This window comes from Musa acuminata, chromosome BXJ3-6, assembly GCF_036884655.1.
Source record: "Musa acuminata AAA Group cultivar baxijiao chromosome BXJ3-6, Cavendish_Baxijiao_AAA, whole genome shotgun sequence".
NCBI lineage: Eukaryota > Viridiplantae > Streptophyta > Magnoliopsida > Zingiberales > Musaceae > Musa > Musa acuminata.
The window spans coordinates 40,206,916-40,229,057 of record NC_088354.1 but is presented as its reverse complement, the minus strand read 5'-3'; the positions used below and the strand labels follow the sequence as shown (position 1 = coordinate 40,229,057).

At 37.8% G+C, this 22,142-nt stretch overlaps 3 protein-coding genes across 5 annotated transcripts; 2 read left to right on the top strand and 1 right to left on the bottom strand.

Annotated features, from left to right (window-relative positions):
• The first annotated feature begins 622 nt into the window (after positions 1 to 622).
• Positions 623 to 6,491, top strand: LOC135639887 (uncharacterized). 3 transcript variants are annotated; one of them, XR_010497068.1, is made up of 10 exons: positions 623 to 890; positions 988 to 1,253; positions 1,351 to 1,604; positions 2,809 to 3,046; positions 3,161 to 3,351; positions 4,150 to 4,385; positions 5,224 to 5,467; positions 5,595 to 5,702; positions 5,947 to 6,192; positions 6,283 to 6,491. XR_010497068.1 is itself a non-coding variant. In XM_065153877.1 (9 exons), the coding sequence occupies exons 3-9, from the start codon at positions 1,386 to 1,388 to the stop codon at positions 6,070 to 6,072; spliced, it is 1,362 nt and encodes a 453-aa protein (XP_065009949.1). In that variant the 5' UTR covers positions 623 to 890; positions 988 to 1,253; positions 1,351 to 1,385; the 3' UTR covers positions 6,073 to 6,263. The 3 variants fall into 3 exon arrangements, 2 of the variants coding, with proteins under 2 accessions (XP_065009949.1, XP_065009951.1); XM_065153877.1 differs by lacking the exon at positions 6,283 to 6,491 and having other exon boundaries at positions 5,947 to 6,263; XM_065153879.1 differs by lacking the exons at positions 623 to 890; positions 988 to 1,253; positions 6,283 to 6,491 and having other exon boundaries at positions 1,264 to 1,604; positions 5,947 to 6,263.
• Positions 6,492 to 8,164: 1,673 nt separating this feature from the next.
• LOC135641148 (casein kinase II subunit alpha-like) lies at positions 8,165 to 14,466 on the top strand. Its single transcript, XM_065156242.1, has 10 exons — positions 8,165 to 8,483; positions 8,596 to 8,725; positions 9,705 to 9,899; positions 11,239 to 11,396; positions 12,973 to 13,063; positions 13,138 to 13,203; positions 13,819 to 13,901; positions 13,982 to 14,045; positions 14,124 to 14,192; positions 14,272 to 14,466. The coding sequence occupies exons 1-10, from the start codon at positions 8,182 to 8,184 to the stop codon at positions 14,326 to 14,328; spliced, it is 1,215 nt and encodes a 404-aa protein (XP_065012314.1). The 5' UTR covers positions 8,165 to 8,181; the 3' UTR covers positions 14,329 to 14,466.
• Positions 14,467 to 15,026: 560 nt separating this feature from the next.
• Positions 15,027 to 20,901, bottom strand: LOC135641147 (putative disease resistance protein RGA3). The gene is made up of 2 exons (XM_065156241.1): positions 16,456 to 20,901; positions 15,027 to 15,484 (listed from the first exon to the last, which is right to left on the bottom strand). Exon 1 carries the CDS (start codon positions 20,792 to 20,794, stop codon positions 16,466 to 16,468), a length of 4,329 nt encoding a protein of 1,442 aa, XP_065012313.1. The 5' UTR covers positions 20,795 to 20,901; the 3' UTR covers positions 15,027 to 15,484; positions 16,456 to 16,465.
• Between the last annotated feature and the right edge of the window lie 1,241 nt (positions 20,902 to 22,142).

The window sequence follows — 22,142 nt, the reverse complement described above, 5'->3', positions numbered from 1 at the left end:
AAATCAATTCTTCATTAAATTAATACAAATAAAATCTAAATTATTTATTTTATTCGAAGATACACAATCAAATCCTGCTGCTCTCTTCTTTTGCATACATCACTATTATATTCTATGCTCATTATATTTTTATTTTTATTATTATCATTACTGTTTCAAGTAAATATTATAATATTTTAAGTTTTTAATTAATATTATAATTACATGATAATAACAATAAAAGTTAATCTTATATACTATTTATTGCACGATGATAATAAAAGTTCATCCTCACTATCTCTTGCATAGTATATATTTTATTATCTTATTCATCAAATAAATAATAATCTCACCCAACATAAAAAATAAATATATATGATAGATTCAAGAACTTTTTTATGTAATAATTATATTATTATTATTTAGTTTGTAATGTAAATATTATAAGTTAGAGGGTCTTAGTAACAATAGTATCCTTCTTCACAATAAAGTAAAAGAGAAGGGGCTTTCTGTAAAAATAGGATTCTTCGTATCATTAAGCAGGCGAAGACGGTCTGTCTCGGCGGCGGAGCTTCGAAGCTTCTCTCTCCGCGGGGCTGAAAGCACGTGTGGTTTGCAGACACATCGGTGTAAAGAGCGTGTCGCTATGTTCTTCGTCGCACGAATTGGTGAACTCGTCATGGTTTAATCCAAACAACGACAAGAGATCACCGCTAAATGCATCAGCGGGAGTCGCAGTGATGCCTCAATGTGTTAGTTTCATATCGAGGGAAAAATTATAGATCACCGATCAAAACGATGACAAATTTCTTCCATTTAATCTACTTGATGATTGATTTATATTCTTTGTTCGATCGAAAGATTTCTGCTTGTGAAGAATTGAGGATAGAGGGGGAAGAGGCAAATGATAGGTGTGTGAGTATCCTTCTCTGAGAGTCTTTTGCTTCATTAATGTCGATATTATGAGTTTTGTTTTCATTTATTGTAATTTATTTCTTTTTGTTTTAGAGACAAACATGAGGAAATCGAGAAAACAATAAGGAATCCGAAGAAAACATCTTTACAAAGAATCTAATGTATCATCCATCACGCATCGCTTTCTGTCGGGAAAATATCCAATTGCATGGATCCAACTAAGGTCTGGAATCATGTCGAGGTGATCAGTCCAACAACGAAAGACCAACACCGCTCCAATAGGATTTGGAGCATGGAAGAGTCGCACTGCATCGTCATCACCTCATCATCATCTCGAAGGAGGTGAAAGAGCTGAAAAGGTCAGCTGGTGCTGTCCTCGAAGACGACAGCTCGATTGAGGCTTGGAACATCCATTGATTGAGGGATTCATAGCCCCGGTTCATCATCTCTGTGCAGGGTGTGGCGCTTTGCCGAGTAACTTGCAGGCAGCCATGGCTCCTCTGACTCCCAGAGTTGTCGTGCCGGTAGACGTGAAGAAGAAGCCCTGGGAGCAGAAACTTCCCCTTCACAACCGATGGCACCCTGACATACCCGCGGTAGCAGATGTCACGGAAGGGGAGGTCTTCCGAGTCGAGATGGTAGACTGGACTGGAGGTCGAGTTGGTGATGACAACTCTGCCGAAGACATCAAATCCTTAGACCTCACAATTGTAAGTGCAAAGTTACTAGAAAATTTGTTGTGCTGTGAATTCAATGAACTGTAGCAGAGCTGAGGAGAAATATTCACAGAAACAATCACAAGCACATAATAGGCACTCACTGTGGGTAGGAATGGGGGAAAGAAAGATGATATGAGCTCATCAGAAAGAAAGATAGATTGATACACGCAGGAGCAGAGTTAAATGAGCTGTACTGTTACCCAGTCATTTCTAGCATATGAAGAATTTGAAGCCTGTCTCTATTCATTGAATTGCATAACATTTCTAGGGTTTTACCCAGTCATTTCTAGCATATGAAGAATTCGAAGCCTGTTTATTCATTGAATTGCATAACATTTCTAGGGTTTTACCCAGTCATTTCTAGCATATGAAGAATTTGAAGCCTGTGTATTCATTGAATTGCATAACATTTCTGGGGTTTCACAAGACATGAAATAAATTTTTGTTCGGTCCCATTCATGCCGACGGCAAAGTAGATAAGCATATCTGCCACTGTAGGACTTAACAAGCAGAAGATACAGAGTATTTGTAGATAGATGACAAAGCCCTAAATTTGTGTTAGTCTATCAGCCCCTTTTAGGAGCTGCAAGAAACCAAATGCATAAAAGAATTCTAGGTTTTAAATTTTTAAAACCTACTTCTTAACATCATTGAAATATTTCTGATTATTTTCATCAATAAAAGTAAAAAACTCAGATTCTCATGAGCATATATCTCATATTCGTGAGCTACGTAGATTCGAATTATATTTTCAGTATGATTACAAAATGAGCAACCTGTGTAGGAAGATAATTATTTTCAAAGAAATTATTAATCACCTCAAAGCCTGACATAGGACATCTGAACTTTCTGAGCTATATCTTCTCAAACTATTAAGATTTGACCGAAGAAGCATTAAGAAAAATTGAAAAAAAGCTGCGTAAATTTGCTACTTGCAAATAACAAAAAAAAAAAAACATCCGGAGATAGAGGAAAAAAGTCTGAACTCAAGAGACAATCCAGCAAAGTCAAGAGTAAACTTCATGCAAATCAAAATTTTTTGTATACATCTCTCCTATTTCAATGGCTGATAAATATAAAACCGGGTCCGATAAATATCAAACACATGAATAAACATTTAGGCACTCTCTGAGGTCAACTTCATTTTAATTTGATGCAGTTTGCATAGAGCTACTGATAAAACAATTTGTCACAGACTCATTATCTCAGTGGCCCTTTAAGAGTGGTGGATTCAAAAGGCATTCCCGCCAAGCCTGGTGATCTTCTAATGGTTGAAATATGCAACTTGGGTCCACTTCCAGGTGATGAATGGGGTTATACAGCAACCTTTGACAGAGAGAATGGTGGAGGGTTTTTAACAGATCACTTCCCCTGTGCAACTAAAGCCATTTGGTACTTTGAAGGAATATATGCATACTCACCACACATACCAGGTAAAGCTTTTCCACATTATGATCTTCTTTATCTGTTTTTTTTTTCGATCTTCTTCCTGTAAATCTATGCACAGTAAGTTCTTAACCTTTACAAACTCGATATCGGATCTCTAGGAGTTCGATTTCCTGGTTTGGCACACCCGGGGATTGTTGGAACTGCACCATCCATGGAACTTCTATGCATATGGAATGAGAGGGAAAAGGAATTGGCAGAAAATGGCATTGGATTGCTGAAATTATGTGAAGTTCTACACCAACGCCCACTTGCGAACTTACCGACTGCCGAGAATTGTCTCCTCGGAATGGTATGATGGATACAAAGTATTTTAGATGTTTTTTCTAAAGATGTTAATAGCTAAATTCATTAATTTTAAGCGACAATCTTCTGAATCTCGGACAAGGTTTCAACATCTGACATACAAAAATATAACCATATGAACATAGTGGTAAATACTAATATGAAAACTTAAAATGCATCTAAAGCATAATCTCATTTTAGGATTTAGTTTTATATTCTAAAGGAAACGGTAAAACCCACTCAATGAAAGAGCAAGAACACAAAAAAAAACATCCAAAATGCGACATGCATACCATAAAACCATTAAGAATCCGAAAGAAATTCTTTGAAGCGAGAAGAAAAATAATCACAAATACATGAACATACTAATCTTAGTAATCACAGTAAGGAAATCTTGACATAATTATAGGAAAGAAAGTTAATAAAAAATATATGAACTTACAGTTGAGAACCAGACAACAAACTACTGAAAAAACTAGCTGCTTCTTTATTACATAACTGGTGTTCAATAGATTTGCAGATCCTATAACATAATGTGATAGCCACAGCTCTGCAACCAAAATATTGCATCAAATGCTCAAACTTAGAGATAAAAGTAGTAACACAAAAATCCAACCACATTTTAGAATCATTGCCACTATGGAGTTTTATATGACCACGTATAAGTTGCATATGGTTTGATAATGTTGCTGAAGATGAAGTGTATCGTTCTTCGTAGACTGGTTTTTGAAATATGTTCTTTATTACAATGTAATGGCACCATATGAACCACAACGTTGACATATTTTATTCTTGAAATTTGCAGATAAATGAAGGAACTCCTGAATGGAAAAAGATTGCAGATGAAGCTGCAAGGACAATTCCCGGAAGGGAAAATGGAGGGAACTGTGACATCAAAAATCTCAGCAGAGGTTCTAAAGTATATCTACCAGTATTTGTGGAAGGGGCAAATCTCAGCACTGGTGACATGCACTTTTCCCAGGGTGATGGAGAAGTTTCATTCTGTGGAGCGATAGAGATGAGCGGATTCCTAGAACTCAAGTAACTCCTCAAACTCTGTCAGCCTAGTGTTCATTTCTTCTTGTCCATTACATGATATAACAGGCCGAACTGATCAAGGGGAAAATAATATATATATTTGACACAAAATTAGTACTAATTTTGTGAAAATTCTTAAAGTTTGAACATTGCAATCAGATAAACATGTCGATGAAAAGAAATATTTAGATCACAATGTAGATCCATGATAGGTACCGCGTTAATCCTACCTAGTAATCATATTTTCAGTCAATCATCTACTAACACATACAAAAAAAACCAAGATTGCTATAAAAGGCAGCTACTAAGAGGAAAAGATACATCACGAATAGTTTGTGATTACGAAACATTCTTAAATATGATTACATGAGCTACAATAGGTAGAGTGTTGTTTTCGCTTTACTTCAGGACAATCTTATAGTTCTGATATCTTCTCAGGAAATTCTCAGAATGTGTTCTCCATAGTCCATTTCATGATCAGAACAAAAGTTAAAAAAAGATTTTTGTAGCTTAATTACCTTGAAAAATGGCAACCTGAACCACTTATTCTAGACCTTTGTTGATCACAATTTTCCGAACACAAGCAGAATTCGAAGCCCAAAATGCTTGGTGATTATCGATCATTCAAGTGAATAAAAACTTAATAGTCCTAACTCCTAACTGCTACTTATAATTTGGAATGAGGAAACAAAGACAGCATATGTGCTTTGCAAAATTACCAAATATCTAATGAAAAATCTGACAGTTACAGTTAGGAAATCTGCAAGTTGTAATGTTAGATAACAATCTAATTTGGTTCTACAATTTAAAAGTTAAAATCTCTTCATGTTGTGCTTTGCAGGTGTGAAATCATTAGGGATGGAATGAGAGAATACCTGACACCAATGGGCCCCACAGTTCTGCATGTGAGCCCAATCTTTGAGATAGGGCCGGTGGAGCCGAGGTTCTCAGAGTGGCTGGTCTTCGAGGGAATCAGCGTAGATGAGGCAGGGCGGCAACACTTCCTCGATGCAACAGTAGCCTACAAGCGAGCAGTCCTCAATGCCATCGACTACCTCTCGAAATTTGGATACTCCAAGGAGCAGGTTTGGAGGCTTCTCCATCACACCTTCCGAGCATTTTCATCGTAATTCTATGATGATGATGATGATAACAGCTCCAAACCATACAAGTCAACACCAGAATGAATAGATATACCTCAATTCAATGCAGGCGTATCTGCTGCTGTCATGCTGCCCCTGCGAGGGAAGGATATCAGGAATAGTAGACTCCCCAAATGCTGTAGCGACCCTTGCCATTCCTACATCCATTTTTGATCAGGTTAGTCGTCTGGACTTGTACAGATACTCTTATTCAGATTTGATTCTTTCTTTCTGTCATTCATTCTTTTCAGGACAGAAACATTAGATGTAAGTTTCTCGAGCACAATGGACAGAAACTAGTGTTTGCACCGATGTCCCAACCTTCTGCTAAAAAGTTCAGTATTCTTTTCAGGCATCAGCTGATCGATTCCTTGTTCTTCTATTTGGTTTTTTTGCATGGCTACGATGCGACGGGAATGAAGGATATAAGGCCAAGATCTGGGAAAGTGCCAGCAGGACCGAGGGTGCTAAAGAGACTTCCGGATGTCCTCAGGTGCACATACGATGGAAATCTGCCGACGACACAAAACCCATGCGGAAGCATGTGAATGCGATGGGGATCTCGGTTCATGGTGTTCTTCGGATTCTGCATTGGCTCTTCAGCATCCTAACTATCATACAAATCTGTGGTCGTAGGCCTGTGTTCTTGGAGTTCTTAAAGACTACCAGTATGGACAACTTGAATGTCATCTGCTGTCACTGAATAAATAGTGAGATAGATCGAAATTGTTCCCAGAAATTTCTATTCTCTTTGGCAGGCCAGCGGTGATTGAATTGGCTCGAGAAACTTCAAGGGATGGTACGACGATCGGAAGATGTTTGAAGTGTCATGAATCACCAAGACTTTTGTCAGACACCAAGCGGCATTCCATTCAAGAGCGCAGACCAACTAGAACAGCAAACTGAAATCGAACATTCGACCATGTCCAAAAGCTTCGTTTGAATATGAACTCAAAATTGTAGCTCATTTATTGTCATGTCTGATTCAGCCTTGGGTAAGGCTTGTTGGTTCAACCTGGGGATTGCTCGAGCAGCACAAATCGCAAACCGAGCACGTAGATACCCAAAGAGAAAACAAATTAGGCACTAACTATTCCTCTTTCTTTTTTTTGTGTTTGGCAATCGAATAATTGGGACCATGGAAATTTTAATGTTAAAGAGAAATAAAATAAATATAGCTAAATACGAGTTAAATTATACTTAGCTATATGAGTTAAATTATGCTTTACCACATAGGTTGGATTATATCTTATCACACGAGTAAAATCATACCTAATCATATGAGCTAGGTTATGCTTATCACATGGGTTGATCTGACCAATCAACTTAACTAAAATCAGATATTAATTTGACCCATTTTATTAAATTAAATTTTAATATTTAAATAAAAATATTTTAAAAATATAAATTAACCTCAAATCTATTTTTTCATGAATTAACTAATTTATGATTCTAAATTTAAAACTAATTAAATAAAAAATATACATAATTCTTTGAAACATAAATATGTCTAATTAAATGACTTAGAATTATTATGAAATTTACTAATCATTCTAATATCATAATTCAACAACCATTATTTATTAATTATAAAATTTTAAAATCAAAATATTATTATTCATCACATATATAATAATAATAATAATAATAATAATAATAATATCAAAGATTTTAAATTTTAAATAAAAATTGATAAGAAAAGAATAAAGGATCTCATCTTTCCTAGAGATGCTTCTTAATTATGCTTCGTAATGAACAAGAGAAGGATGACCTTTATTTTTATTTTACTTTCACACATAAATATATAATTATAATATTTATTTTTTATGGTTCATACATGAAAATAAAATTTGAACTATTTATTTTCTATAAATTACATCATTTATTAGGAAATAGATCAATTAATAATTTAATTGATTGAAATTTTTTCTAAATTATTTTCTTAATCATACTATACAAACAAAAAAATTAAGGGGATAAGGATGCACACCGCAAATCGATCATGCATGATTGAGGTTCATGAGTCGAGGGTGGAAGTTGGCAAAGTTGGAGTTAGGTTAAGAGTTGGTTTGCATAGGAATAAGGATCTTTGTGATGTCAACATTTTTTGTTAAAAATATTTTAAAATATTTTTTATTTTGAAAGAAAAAAAATTAAGCTCGAATGAGCATGGTCTTTAATGTCAAACCATCTCTATGTTTCCCCTGTTCACTTTAAGATACTTACTTATATCGTGAATCTTCATTAACGTTAATCGAGAAATGATTTAGGTTTTAATATTTATTATGACTTTAATTATATTAATAATTTATTAATATATGAATTTTAATATCTATTAATTATGAGAGGGACTTATATATTATGTTCTTAAAAATACATGAGTTATTTTAGACATGAGTAAACTATAAAAACTTAAGTGGTCTATAACTAAAATCATAAGGACTATTTTATTTTTTTTATTTAAATTATATATATATATATAAATAATTTATTATGAATTAATATTTTATATAATATAGGAGTTATTTTAAACACAAAACTATAAGGAGTTAAGTGAGAAAGGGTTAAAATAACTATATATATATATATATATATATATATATATATATATATATATAGCCACCTTCTTTGTTACCCCGTTCTAGCTTCCTATTTCTATGGCCTTTGGGCCTCTCCGCTCCTTCTCCCTCCTCTCCCGTCACCTGCGATCCCTCGCTCCCCTTCTCAGCTTCTCGTCCCCACCCGGCGCCCACCCACTTCGCCTCTTCCACCCCTTCGTCGCAAGCCCCGGGAGCTTCCCAGGCCGCCTCCGCCCCTCCGCAGCCGGAGCCCTGGCGCAGAAGATCGGAAAGGCCGTCCGCAGCCCCGGCGCCCCCTCCCGGGCTCGGGTCTACGCTGATATCAACGTCCACCGACCCAAGGATTACTGGGACTACGAATCTCTCACCGTCCAGTGGGGGTGAGGGCACACGTGATCTTTCTCACTCTTCTAAATCCATAAATTTTTGAGATGTTTTTGCTTTTATTGCAATCAAGGTTTCTTGGTTTAATAAATTTTTATTTGCATGCAGGGAACAAGATGATTATGAGGTTGTTCGGAAGGTCGGAAGGGGAAAGTACAGCGAGGTTTTCGAGGGAGTGCGTGCCACGGACAAGGAGAAGTGCATTATTAAGATTCTAAAGCCAGTAAAGAAGAAGAAGGTGGGATTTAAATCTGATCTGAATTTGTATTTATACAAGATTGTTATGTTAAAGAAGACTCTATTACAAATTAGGCTTGCTGTGACAATGCATTATAGATTTAATTATGTATCTAGGTTCCCTTGTTTTATTGGATGGTTTCGGTTACTTGGTTGCCTTTAATTTCTCGCTATTGAATTTTAGCTCATGTAGCAGTGCATATTTGGTTTAGGGCTTGAGAAAAGTTTCAAATAATTGTTGCTTTGCAACAGTTGTAAAAAGAAAGGGCATGAATATTCAATTATACTTGTCCGGTAGATCTAATGCTTCACAATGTGATTTATGGGGTAGGATGAAGATGCTTAAATTATACTAAATACTGGGAGCATGAAGAATAATCCATGCCTATGAAGCAATTTAGGAAGTTTAAATTCTTACTTACTTCTATTTGGTTCTGTTGCTTATGAGACAAGCGTTGGGTGCAATTTGGTGTGGATCTTTTCTATTATATGCTTTATGTGGTGTTATCTCTCTAATCACGTCCTTCATCATCTACTATATCACTGTCAAGCTTGTTTTAATGCCGTAGTGAATATACATAATTCAATACTCGGTCTGTTTGGCTGTCCAAGAGCTAGAGATATAATCAGCTGTTGATGAGCTGGGTATCCAAGATGTTGCATCACCTATAAAATGGCTTCAACAGGCCCTGTTTGCTAGATAGTTTAGCAAGAAGGTCTGGCAACTAATTTATTTTTTTTGTATTTTTTTAATAAAAGGGTCTTTCTTGCATTGGTTGTCTCAATAAGATTTTTTTTCATATTTCTATTTCATGCTCGTGCTATTTCTTTCATTGATGCTCTAATTTTACTATGACTCAGTCATGGATTCCCTTGTGGATTCAAGTATGAGGTTTGCTTGATGTCGTGACATCTCTCTTAACTATCTGCTTCTGCTTTCTATTCCTTTTTTTATTTATCATTCTTTTCTTTCAATGCAGATCAAGAGAGAAATAAAGATATTGCAAAACCTTTGTGGCGGATCCAACATCGTCAAATTACTTGATATCGTCAGAGATCAGCAATCGAAGACACCTAGTCTAATTTTTGAATACGTCAACAATACCGACTTTAAAGTTCTCTATCCAACTTTGTCAGACTACGACATTCGATACTACATATATGAACTATTAAAGGTAAGGTTATCTTCCCATGTGCAATGAAGTGAAGAATGTCAACTTGTTGGTTAACAATCCAGCTAATTATGATTGTCATGACACTTTATGTTATTGTTATTCTTATAACAAGCACTTATAAAGTTAGTATATATAGTTTTCCACTTTGAGTAGCAACCTTGACTTTAACTCTTATTGCCCTCTGAATGTTAAGTTTTCTGTTTTTTTGTTATATATTGATATGATACTTTCCTTCGCACATAGTTTGTAAGAGATAGTGATGGCTCCACTTGGGTTTGATTTGTATCATAGTTTCTCTTGCTACTAGACACCTACTATTGTCACCAAAGGAAACAAAGAGAAAATCGTGAGACCCTATAGCTTTAAGTTCTACTTAGTAGACTTAGTGAGGTGAGATGTTGGACTTGTGTGGTCAAGTTTTGAGCATATTTGGGGCTTTCGGGTTTGGCTATGTCCGTATATGCATTATCTATGTGGCTTTTGCTGCCACATGCATAAAATGTGGACAGATTATGTAGTTGAACCATGCACTGCTACTGCATATGGCTTATTAGTGCAGTCTTGTGATTGATGCACAAAAGCAGCTGCTTAAACCACTTCTTAGATAGTGGTTGTATAGGTGATATACAGCTTCCTTTCCGTGAACCATAAAGTGATAAGATGAAGGAATTGAAGAGACCCATCCGACCTAATTCTTTTCAACAAGATTTAGTTATGAGATCCTTAGATTTTGCTTATGTTTCTTTGTTGCTAGCTTTGAATCATGTAGCTTTTGTTATTTTAGGGTTAGATATGGTAATTGTTATTTTTTCCTTGGACAGATCCTGATGTTTCTTGAATTATGGTTTTGTGATTTTTGTGGACTTAAACTGATTATAGGATTCCTGACATTGATTTTTGGTGAAGTTTCAAAAGACAGAATATTGAATTTGGCATGTAGTTTGCACATTTGATGTGGATCAACAAATTGGTGTTTATTGGTGATTAGCTTATTATGGACTTTTTGGGAGAATGGATGGTCAAGCTGTTGACCATACATCATATGCTAAATCTCTAGGAAAGGATCAGTTGGATTAGTCGTCACTTAGCTTATATACTTTTTGATCCATTTATCAGATCCCTTATGCTTCAAGGTCATGCTGAATGAATTTTCAAATCTTGATTTGTTTTTCACTGAAGATATGTAACATTAGTTTTTTCAACTCGATATATTGAAAAACCTCTGGTGTGCATCTGCTGAATGCATGTGTTTGTGTATTTTGAATTTGATATCTTGTGTTTCTATAATTAGATTTCATCAAGTTTGATTGCCTTTTAACTTTTCCAGGTTCTTGTGTAGGCACTAGATTATTGCCACTCTCAAGGCATCATGCATCGAGATGTAAAACCTCACAATGTTATGATAGATCACCAACAGCGCAAGCTTCGTCTTATTGACTGGGGCCTGGCAGAGTTTTATCATCCAGAAAAAGAGTACAACGTTAGAGTTGCCTCAAGGTACGATGTTGAAAAATGATCCCCTGTTGAAGAGCATTACCTTCTCTCTTGAATCTTCGATGATAAAATTATTTTCAAAATGTGAACATTTCGTTTTTAGGAAGCAAAATTTCATATCTACCCTTTTGTAAATAAGGGTAGCTTTTCAGATTTAATGTTTGTTAAGTAACACAATATAATATCCTTCTTAAATTTTTAAAAATCATAAATATTCATTTCAGGAACGTGTATCAAAACCTTTCTCCTGCATCAAGTTCTCTATAATAGTTTCTGAATTTTAAAGGGAAAATCATATTATATTTAATTGGTAAATTTGAATTTTCCGATGTATGTATGGACACAAATGAGCCCAATATCAAAAGCATGGACTACTGTACTGCCTGCTACGATATGAAATTGGCGGTATGCACTGGTCCCAAGCTGGCTGAGACAAGGGTCAAAATTTGACCGATGTGTATTGGTTGTTAATGTTTGAATTTTGACCATGCCACCCTCATTTCGAGGGCTGTTTTGGGCTTGTAAAAGCCCCACTCTCTCTCTCTCTCTCTCTCTCTCTCTCTCTCTCTCTCTCTCTTTCACTTTCACGGACTCTCATCCTCACTTTCTTTCTCACTATTTCTCACACTTTCTGACTCCTCTCTAATTGGTGATTAGTGGAAATCAAGCTCTTAATTTGGATGAAATAGGGATTCTAACTCGAGGTTGGGGGGAATCTGACTCTAATTAAAGGCATTTATCTTCTCTCTATGTTTTCAAGATCATGTCATGTAATTAGCAGAAAGAATATTGATAATTCATGATTGATTAGTGACTAATGATTAATTGAGACCTAATTAGAGGTTTTTAAGAATAATTAGCCTAGAATGGCTATGTATTGACTTCTTGCATGATTTGCGAGCTTATTCTACCATGTTTGATGGTTCATTAGAGGCTTATTAATGCATGTTTAGGCACCAAATTGTATTTATATACCAATAAATTAGATTAGGATAAAAAATTTGAAATAGGATTTTATTATAATTTTAATTGAATTTTCTGCCCTTTTTCGGTTTGTTGACACATACTGGTATATTGACATGACACGGCAATATCGACCAGTCTGTACTGGATCAACCAGGGACCGATACGCTTGCACAGCACGATGCGGTGAGGGTGGAAATTTTTCTTTGGTTCTCCTAATCGAACGCGGAGTGAGTCAGATTTTTTGGGTAACAGTGTATGAGCATTTTAGTATGGCTTGAATTGGAAGAGCTTTTATGGTGACAGTCATTTAAATTTAAATGTGTATATGTCTGTTTAATTGTTGAGTTATATTACTATAATTCAAGTAGGCCATATCGAGGAATAAATGGATGAGAAAACCTTCCCTGGATGAAGTTTGGTTGATTTACTGATAAATCTCATGTTTTTGTTTGGATGAAGGCAACAGATCACTTTTGGTATTTGCTTCTCATTTCTTTTATGGTTCCTGACCATATTACTGCCTCTTTGCTTTGTAAAAGGAATCTTTGCATAGTTCTCTGTTGATTTATATCAAACTTTTCTGTCTCTGGACTTACATCAAACTCTTCTGCAGGTACTTTAAAGGCCCAGAGCTCCTAGTTGACTTGCAAGATTATGATTATTCACTGGATATGTGGAGCCTTGGTTGTATGTTTGCTGGGATGGTATGTGATTTATATAGTTACATTCCCTGGACATGTTTTTTTTCTATAAAATCGTGCTTTCTGTTGATTGGCAGATATTTCGGAAGGAGCCATTTTTTTATGGACATGATAATTATGATCAATTGGTCAAGATAGCAAAGGTATGATTTAGTTCTCAAGTGAGGATGAAAGAATTAGATATTTTGCTGGTTGATTTTGTTAATAACACGTGGAAAAGACAGATCTAACTATTTAAATTTTCACCAACTTGTGCTTATCCTCTTAGATTGTGCCTTTTAGGCATAAACGTTACTTGCTTGCATCAATATAATTTATGTATTACATCCTAGGAACATATGGACTTCTTCTGGATTGTGTAGAGCTAATCATATTGGCATAAAATTTCAACCCTAAGGGATCTCATGCTGGCACTTGAAGATGGAGTAGTTAAGGAAAAAGAAACTCATTACTATATTCCAAACAACATGCAGACAGGAATCGTGTGGTACAAACCGCTAGTATTTGTGGGACTCAGAAAAAAACTTTATACACATACATATATATGATGATCAGCTGAGTTTCAATGTTGAGACAACATTGGCTTTCCATGAACGTCTTCAGCGGGATGTCTATGCATTGAAATAGTAGAAGAGTCATGTTGTCATCGTTCTTTGGGAAAACAATCTGGATAAATTAGCATGATTGACATTCACCATTTAGTCCATGTTCTTTCTCTTCTTATTTAACCATCTGAGAAATTTTGGTATCTGGTTTAGGTACTTGGAACAGATGAGTTGAATGCTTGTCTAAAAAAATATCAACTAGAACTCGACCCGCAACTTGAAGCTCTCGTTGGAAGGTTCTAGAGTGCACTCTGAAGTAACTCCTCTGGGTTTGCATTCCAATATGTTTTCTAATGTCTGTTAATCATTGTCACAGGCATAGCAGGAAACCATGGACAAGGTTTATAAACGCCGATAACCAGCATGTGGCAGTTCCCGAGGTGACTATTGCTGCATGAACGTCGAGGTTCCGATCAGTTTATCACATAATTTACTTCAATTTCTTTTTCTGTTGTTAGGCTGTTGACTTTGTGGACAAGCTGCTTCGGTATGATCACCAGGAGAGGCCAACAGCGAAAGAAGCGATGGTAAATGCTCTTCCTATAAACTTATTCCTCCATAATTATGAGCTTCAGCTGCTAAGAGGATTGCTGCTCTTCCCTTCAGGCTCATCCTTATTTTAATCCAGTGAGTAGTCCAGAAAGCAGCAGAACTCATGCTTAGAAATCCAAGTGATGAATCCCAGCTGTTGTTTCTGTTTCTTTACTTGCTGCATATATTTTTTGTCATGCATTTATCTGTGTGTTGGATTACTGTTTAATTACGAAAATGTTGCAACAATTAAGCTTGAGATTTTGGCCATTTTCTGGAGTCAATCTCTTTTTTTTTTCTTTTTGTGTTCGAATTGAATAGTTTTTGTGCTGAAATCCATGTGAAGGGGAAAGAAAGGAAGAGCTTGCAACCTGTAGCAACCCATCTTCCAAAGTCATTCACATTCTTGTAGTTGACTCATTATACTCATTTTGTTGGGAACTTAAAACGATCTCTTTTCTTGGAAAGATCATAGCATTCTAACCATTGATTGCATTCTGCAGTGTGTTAACTCTTAAGATTATAAAAGGAAGCTGTACGCAAATCTCATCTCATCCACTCCTTTGTGAAACCTAAGGAACATAGGCACTCGATGCTCCCTAAATAAGCTTCTCTGCAAACATCACTATCGAGCCAGCCGGCAGGCAGTGCAAACGTAAATGTAGTATCACAAGATTTAAACCAGAATGATCGGAGAAAAAGGGAAGACGGAAGAAGAAGGTCATGCAGTCATATGAAACGAAACAGTGGAGCAGCAAAAGGAAGGAAGAAGGTTCATCCGATCTTGTTTCTGCTGCTTCTTTTTGCTTGCTGCTGCTGTGGCTGCTGCATTGAAGGAAGGAAGAAGGTCAACCTGTTGGATGAAGAATTCGAGGGTTACATCTGATAGAAGCAGTTTGATAGGGTTTATGGATAAAGAGCACATGATGACAAGTATCCTCCTCTTTAAATCTGCATTGGAGATTCCTGAAAGAAAGACCTATTAAAGCTCATGGAAATAGCTGCCTTTAAATCTTCCATCCTCTCATTTGCTTGAGGACCAATGAAGCCACCAATCAAATCTGGATCGGCATATGTTTAAGAAATAATAATCTTTGTGAAACCCTGCTTAAGATGCTCAGGATGGCCCAATCTAAGACAGGCAAAATAAAAATGCACAACCAAACCAAATCTCTATGTTCTCATCCTCAGTGCCACCATGTCTCGATCATCTCCTTGGCTAAATGCTCTGTATGTTGTCTCGAGGCAATCGAAATCTTTCTCTTCCACTCCCCTTTCTCCATCCTCACTGCTCATCCACAATGGAACAAAAATATTAGAGAAGGAGAAGGGGAGGCATGGGATATTGTCACAAGCTAGACAGATAAAGCTTAACAGCAATATTGACCATTGAGAGTACACAGCAATTTTGCCCTACATGGCATTGATTATCCACTCCAAACAGTGTAATTCCATAAAATGTACTTTATTGTGATGTGGAAATTATAGGGAAGGTCATATGTTGTAAAATGGAGACTGAACATCCTCTCAGCTCCTGTTTGTACATAGACATAGCTATATATGGTCAGCGTTAGAGAGGTTTATAACCATCTCTGCACCATGGTACACAATGGGAAGAATAACAAGATAATTGATGATATTGTCAAGGTGAATATTTTTTGTTCTTTGAAAGGTATATATAATTTATATATGTTCATTGTATTTATATATGTCGTTCAACTACTTTGATCATTCAATACATGTGTTATTTTACTACTTTGATAATTTAATATATATGCTGTTTTACTACTTTGATAACTTAATTCATATACTTTGATAATTTAATATATGTGTTGTGTTGTCTATGACATCATTTATTTTTCATTGAAAACTCTACTCTTTGAATATCTCCCGCTCCTTTATACCAGAGAAAATGATTCTCAGTAACTCAGTGCCGTCAAGTTGATAACTACAGTTGTATACTTTGGAAAGCAAGCCTCACACGTATTTACTCGAGAGAATTCTCTATGTTTTCCTTTTGGATTAAGAATCATAAGTACGGACCAACAAGTTAAAAGCTCTTTCAATTGCAGAACTGCCGACTACCAAGTTGATTCATGTAAGTCGGCTAATATCAGAACTACCGCATGGTTCAGTTTTCGACAAGCAAAAAAGATATTTTTAGCATAAGTTAGGAAATTGAAATTTTCTTAAGAAACAAAGAAGAATTGTAGACAAAATGGTGGTTGTGAGGGTAAGTGGTGGTATAATGTGATGTACCTCATGTTGCCTATGCATAAACTGGGTGAAATCGACCTGAGCTCTTCATCTCTGCCAGGTGCTTTTCCAGTTGCGCAGTCAGCACTGGGTGGCAATGGTCAAATCCTAAATCTGTGAGGAGTGTCGGGAGTCCCTTCTCCGGCAGTGATTGGATCTGTGGGCAGTCACTTACAACCAAAGCATGGAGGGAAGGAAGGGTATGCAACTCTGTTGGCAAGGACTGGAGATTCTTGCATCTGAAGAATTCAAGGCGCCTGAGAGCTGTGAGGCTGTGCACCAATTCCTGCTCCTCCAAGTCAAACATCACTTTCTGAGGAGACCAGATGATTCTGAGAGAATGGATGAATGGTAGTGTATTTTTTATAAGTGAGAGTTTAAGTAGGGCTGTTTTATCTACTGATAATTCAAGCAGTGACAAGACCTCCCCTTGCTCATCCCCTTCATTTAGCAAAAGCCTGGGACATCCTATGATTGCCAATCTCTTGAGTGATTTGAGAACTTGTAAACCCTCTATTGATCCCAGCCCATCACAATTCTCGATCCTTACAGTTCCAAGTTCCTTCAAGTGAAGCATTACTTCCCTTGGAAAGGATACCATGTATGGACAATTGGATATCGCCAACTGAGTAAGTGAGCTGAGGTTGTGTAGGCATCCAGGCAGCGATTTCCCAAGATTTCCACAGTCACCCAATTCTAGTGCCTTGATTGACGGCGGGAGGAGGAGGTCATTCTCCTCACACTGTGTCATGCTCATGAGCTTGGGGCAGTTCCTTATTGACAAGTTCTCAAGGGTGGTGAATTCTCTAAACCTCTTGACAGGCAGCCACAACAGTTCAGCACATTCCCATATCCGAATAGCATTGATATGTGGCAGGTGGTTTGATAGCAACCCTTCTCCCAGATTTCTCAGATTTGGACATTTAATAATGTGCAAGAGTGAGAGAGAAGCAGTTCTAGTGCTGCTACCTCCACCAATTCCTTTGCATAATCCTGGAAGTCCTGTCAGCCCAACTTGCCATAATTCAAGTTTTATGAGAGAATGAGGGATGGGAGGCAAGCATTTAAGTTTGGGGCATTGTTCAATTTTAAGTCTACACAAGCAGGAAAATAACTCCTCCCTTTCAGCCCACGACCACTCTTCCCATGCTGGCATGTCGCTTAATACGAGATCTTCCAACCTTGGAAAACACTCTCTCTGACAGGTAGAATCAAATAATCCATGGCCTATCTTTTTCACTGCTGGCAATCCCTTGATGCGGAAAACCTTGAGACATGGCAGTTTTTCAAGAGAATGGAGTTCCTCAAATGTCAGCATGCCCTTGATTTCTAGCTCTTCCAGCCTTGGAAACCATTTATTCCTCGTAGCACTAAAGAGTCCATGGCCTACCTTCGACACCTGGATGCGAAGAACCTTGAGACATGGAAGTTGTCCAAGACTTGGGAGTTCCTCCAGTGCCAGCATGTTCTTCAGCACTAGCACTTCTAGCCTAGGAAACCAAATTTTCTCTCTAGAACCACATAATTCACGACCTATAAGTTTCAGTGCAGACATGTTCTTCATGTGAATAACCTTAAGATGTGGAAGTTGTCCAAGATTTGGGAGTTCCTCCAATGTCAGCATGTCCTGCAGCACAAGCTCTTCTAATGATAGAAAACAATTGCTCTCTATATCACCATATAATTCATGACCTATATGTTTTACTGCAAACATGTTCTTCATGTGAATAATCTTGAGACAAGGAAGTTGTGCAAGATTCGGGAATTCTTTCAATGTTGGCATATCCTCCAGTACTAACTCTTCTAGCCTAGGGAACAACTTGCTTTTCGTACAGCCACATAATTCATGACTCATTTGTTTCACCACAGGCATTCTCTTCATATGAAGGACCTTGATATGTGGCAGTTGTCCAATATATGAAAGACCCTCCAGTCTTGTACAGTTCTCTAGTTTAAGAGTTCCCAAGTTCGGTAGCATTTTCACATCCAGCCAACTGGGTACTGTAGCACCATTGTACCCTCTGATTGTCAAACTTTTGAGGAAGTGATGTGGTTGGAGACCTAAAAGTACTTCCTCCGAGACAAGTAACTCATGCTCCAAGCTGGAAACCTGGCCAGCTGCCCACTCTAACTCTAATGCTTCAAGATACTGTTTGCTGTGCAGTTTAGCCTTGCTTGCTTCTTCTTTACTCCCTACATTTTCAAGATTTGTAATTCGTAGAGTGCCGTGGAGTTGTGTCAAACCACTTAGTTCTGCAAGTTTGTTTCCATGATTCTTTAGCACTTTGAATGCAGACAATTCTTGCAGAGAAATCAGCTTCCCAACCTCGTATATCTTAGAAATTATCTCATCTTCTACATGAAGTTGCCTCAAGTTGATCAGCTTGCTCAGGCCTTGTGGGAAACTCTGTAATTGACAGCCCCATAGCCTCAGTGCTTGCAGATTGTAAAGGTCGCACAATGACTCGGGCAACCTCTGAATGCGAGCATTGTAGGATATGTCAAGGTACCGAAGTTGTATCAAGTCACCGATAATATCAGGCAACTCTTTCATGCCACACTTCTGCAAAACTAAAACATGGATTCTTTTCAGTCTTTTGAACAAGCTTTGAGGCAACAAGCAGCTGTTGACTTTAGTCATATATGGATACTGATTTCTCTGATTGTTGATCATAAGGGTCCGCAATTTATTGTAACCTGAAAAATTCACCAACTTCATTTGCTCAGTTAATGCTACTGATAGATGACGAGTCGTACTAGGGGTCTCTTTGGACTTGTCATCATCTATCCTATGGCACTCTCCCACAGATATAAATTGGGCAAGATCGTGTATGAGGTCATGCATCACGTATCGCCCTCTCCACCGAGATTCCTGAAAGAAAGACCTATTAACAAGCTCATGGAAGTAGCTGCTTCCGACATCTTCCACCCTCTTGTTTCCTTGAGGTGCAATGAAGCCTTCTGCCATCCAAGTCTGGATCAACTCATGTTTATAGAATAAATAATCTTTGTGAAACACAGCGCAAAAAGCGAAACACTGTCTAAGATGTCCGGGAAGGTGTTGATAGCTCAGCCATAGAACAGGCAATATTTCATTTTCAGCTTGTGGCAGTTGCCATACCTCACTTTCCATTATAGTTCTCCAGTGTTCTTGGCTGACATCCGACCGCAACAAGCTTCCTAGTGTTTTTGCTGCTAGCGGTGAGCCCTTCAACTTACCAGCAATCTTTCTACCGATAACCTCGAGCTCTAGATGCTCCTGGGGGTTCACAGAACCAAATGCACATTTCTTGAACAGCTCCCAGTAAGCATCATCCTGGAGACCATCGAGCGAAATTTCCTTCATTGTGCCAATGATGCTGGCAATCTTTGTGTCTCGAGTTGTGACTATAACCTTGCTGCCTCTTGCTGCAAACCTTAGTGGTGCGCACAGCCTTTCCCAGTCATCCCTGTTTTCGCTCCACACGTCATCGAGGACTAGCAGAAACCTCTCCGAAGCAATCTTCTCCTTGAGGATCTGTTGCAGGGTGTCCAAGTTCAATTTGTCAGATTGTTCCACCTTGGTAGCAGACTCGATTATCTCTTTGGTCAGTCTCTTCACATTGAAATTGTCGGATACACAGACCCAAACCTTGAGGTGGAAATAGTTGCCGACACGATTGTCGTTGTACACGAGCTGAGCCAGAGTCGTCTTCCCAACCCCTCCGATTCCGACGAGGGGTAAGACAGAGAAGCTACTGTTACCAGATCCTGAATCCAACAGCAATTCTACTACTTTCTCCCTTTCTTGGTCCCGACCAAACACGACGTTTTCGGTCAAGAAAGAGCTCGTTTCTCTTCTCACCACCTTCCAGTCGAATTGTCTCCCCCCATCATCGGGTGCCGATAGCTGCATGACATCCATCATATCGGCAGCAATGTTGCACAGCTTCCCCTGGATCTCCCTCAATCGAGTCCCAGCATCATCACCATCGGCACCCAACCACTCGCTCGCAGTACTAAGGGAAAAAGAAAAGAGGTCGCTTATCTGGTCTCCCCGGTGCTCGACCTTTTGCTTCGCGGCTTGGTACTCCAACTCCTCCAGTAAGTCCTCGGCGTCATAGGCAGCATCCTTGAGCTGCCTCACCAGCTCCACCAAGCTCGTGTTTTTATGGTTCCACCTCGTCTCTGCCTTGTCGAGGATGGCATGGATCCGGAGCAGAGACGTCCGCAGCCGCCTCAGGTCATCGTGAAGGCCGCGGCGCCGCGCGAGTTGTTGGATCGCGCAGTTGCTGGCCTTGTCGAGCAACGTCTGGATGAAGCTTTGCGCGAACCATCCTCCGATTACTAGCGCCGTCGACATAGAACAGCCGATCCTTCTTCCTCCCAGCTCAGAAGGGCAAGAAAAGGAACACGCTTTTCTTCTACTACAGTGCCATCGAACGGTGGCAATGGCACCAAAGAACACGGCAGACCGAAGTCTTCATTTATCTATCTATCTATATATAACATATATTATTACAAATTAATTATAACGTTTGCACCAAAAGCCTCTGTATATGTCACTGTCATAGATATCCATCCAAATAAATAAAAATTAATTATATTTAGCCACGATTAAAATTAATTTATTTGAATTATATATATATATATATATATATATATATTATTTTGATTATAAGATTGCTCCTTTACTATTTAGGAGCATATGGCAGTGTGAATATAAAAATATTAGTCTCTTCATCCCATAAAATATTGTATCCTGAGTATTTATTTGGATGTTTATGTTATTGAAAGTTTTAGATGAATCCGTTAGCTTTTGAGATAAGATTATTTGAGAACATATTTGAGAAATCCTTTTATAGTGATCTTTACAAAGTGTCACCTCCATAATGAGTACTGGACATGATGAACATAGTGCGTCTCTCGTAGATTCTTAGTACGTGGAAATATTGGATCATATGACATCAATCGGATGACGATGAGGTAACGGTTGGTTACGTGAGACTCAGATGCTAGTGTCGATATATCGAGGTGCCAATCACTTGTTGTCGATGCATGGGTCACTTGGTGTCGAGATATCGATTACCTAATACTAAGGTATTAGTCATACCACTAACAAGTAGTATATTCATCAAATCTTTATAAATCATCTTAACATGCGACTAAACCGAAGTGTGTTAGTTTGCTAAATAAGAAAATAATATATCATTTAGCTTTAAGAAATCTTCTTCTTGTGTTCATTTCGACAGATCGACAAGATCCAGCCCATAATCTTAGAGCCGGCCCAATTGGATCGACTCATCTGTTCCCATGTAAAATACAAAATGTTAGGCATCCTATCTCTATCGGATCAATAATATAAATGAATCTAATTGAATTCGGGTTATCATAAGGAAACATATCAAGATTGGGCTCACAAGTAGACCCATCAATCATAGATGTTGCTGATATTGTCACAAACAAACAATATAGATTCACAGAGACTCATATAACAGCTCATATCTAAGGATTCTATCACTATTGTTGTGGGATCAGGAGATCTCAAGGCTAGTGATTCCGATGTTTGCCTGTCCTCCCTGAGATGGACACCTTTGGTCCCATGCTGTATTCTTTTGATGGGGAAGAAGATGAGAGAGGTTTAGTGTAACCCACTTGACCATTGCTGCATGGTTAAACAGAGGATTAAGCAAAGGGTAGCTATGTTCATT

Bases quoted from the DNA above. Each gene is read 5' to 3' on its own strand.
- LOC135639887 (XM_065153877.1), top strand. From the start codon at position 1,386: ATGGCTCCTCTGACTCCCAGAGTTGTCGTGCCGGTAGACGTGAAGAAG. The intron at 1,605-2,808 runs GTAAGTGCAAAG...AATTTGTCACAG, and splicing joins AATCCTTAGACCTCACAATT to ACTCATTATCTCAGTGGCCC. The intron at 5,703-5,946 runs GTTAGTCGTCTG...ACGGGAATGAAG, and splicing joins CTACATCCATTTTTGATCAG to GATATAAGGCCAAGATCTGG.
- LOC135641148 (XM_065156242.1), top strand. From the start codon at position 8,182: ATGGCCTTTGGGCCTCTCCGCTCCTTCTCCCTCCTCTCCCGTCACCTG. The intron at 8,726-9,704 runs GTGGGATTTAAA...CTTTCAATGCAG, and splicing joins AGCCAGTAAAGAAGAAGAAG to ATCAAGAGAGAAATAAAGAT. The intron at 13,064-13,137 runs GTATGTGATTTA...GTTGATTGGCAG, and splicing joins GTTGTATGTTTGCTGGGATG to ATATTTCGGAAGGAGCCATT.
- LOC135641147 (XM_065156241.1), bottom strand. From the start codon at position 20,794: ATGTCGACGGCGCTAGTAATCGGAGGATGGTTCGCGCAAAGCTTCATC.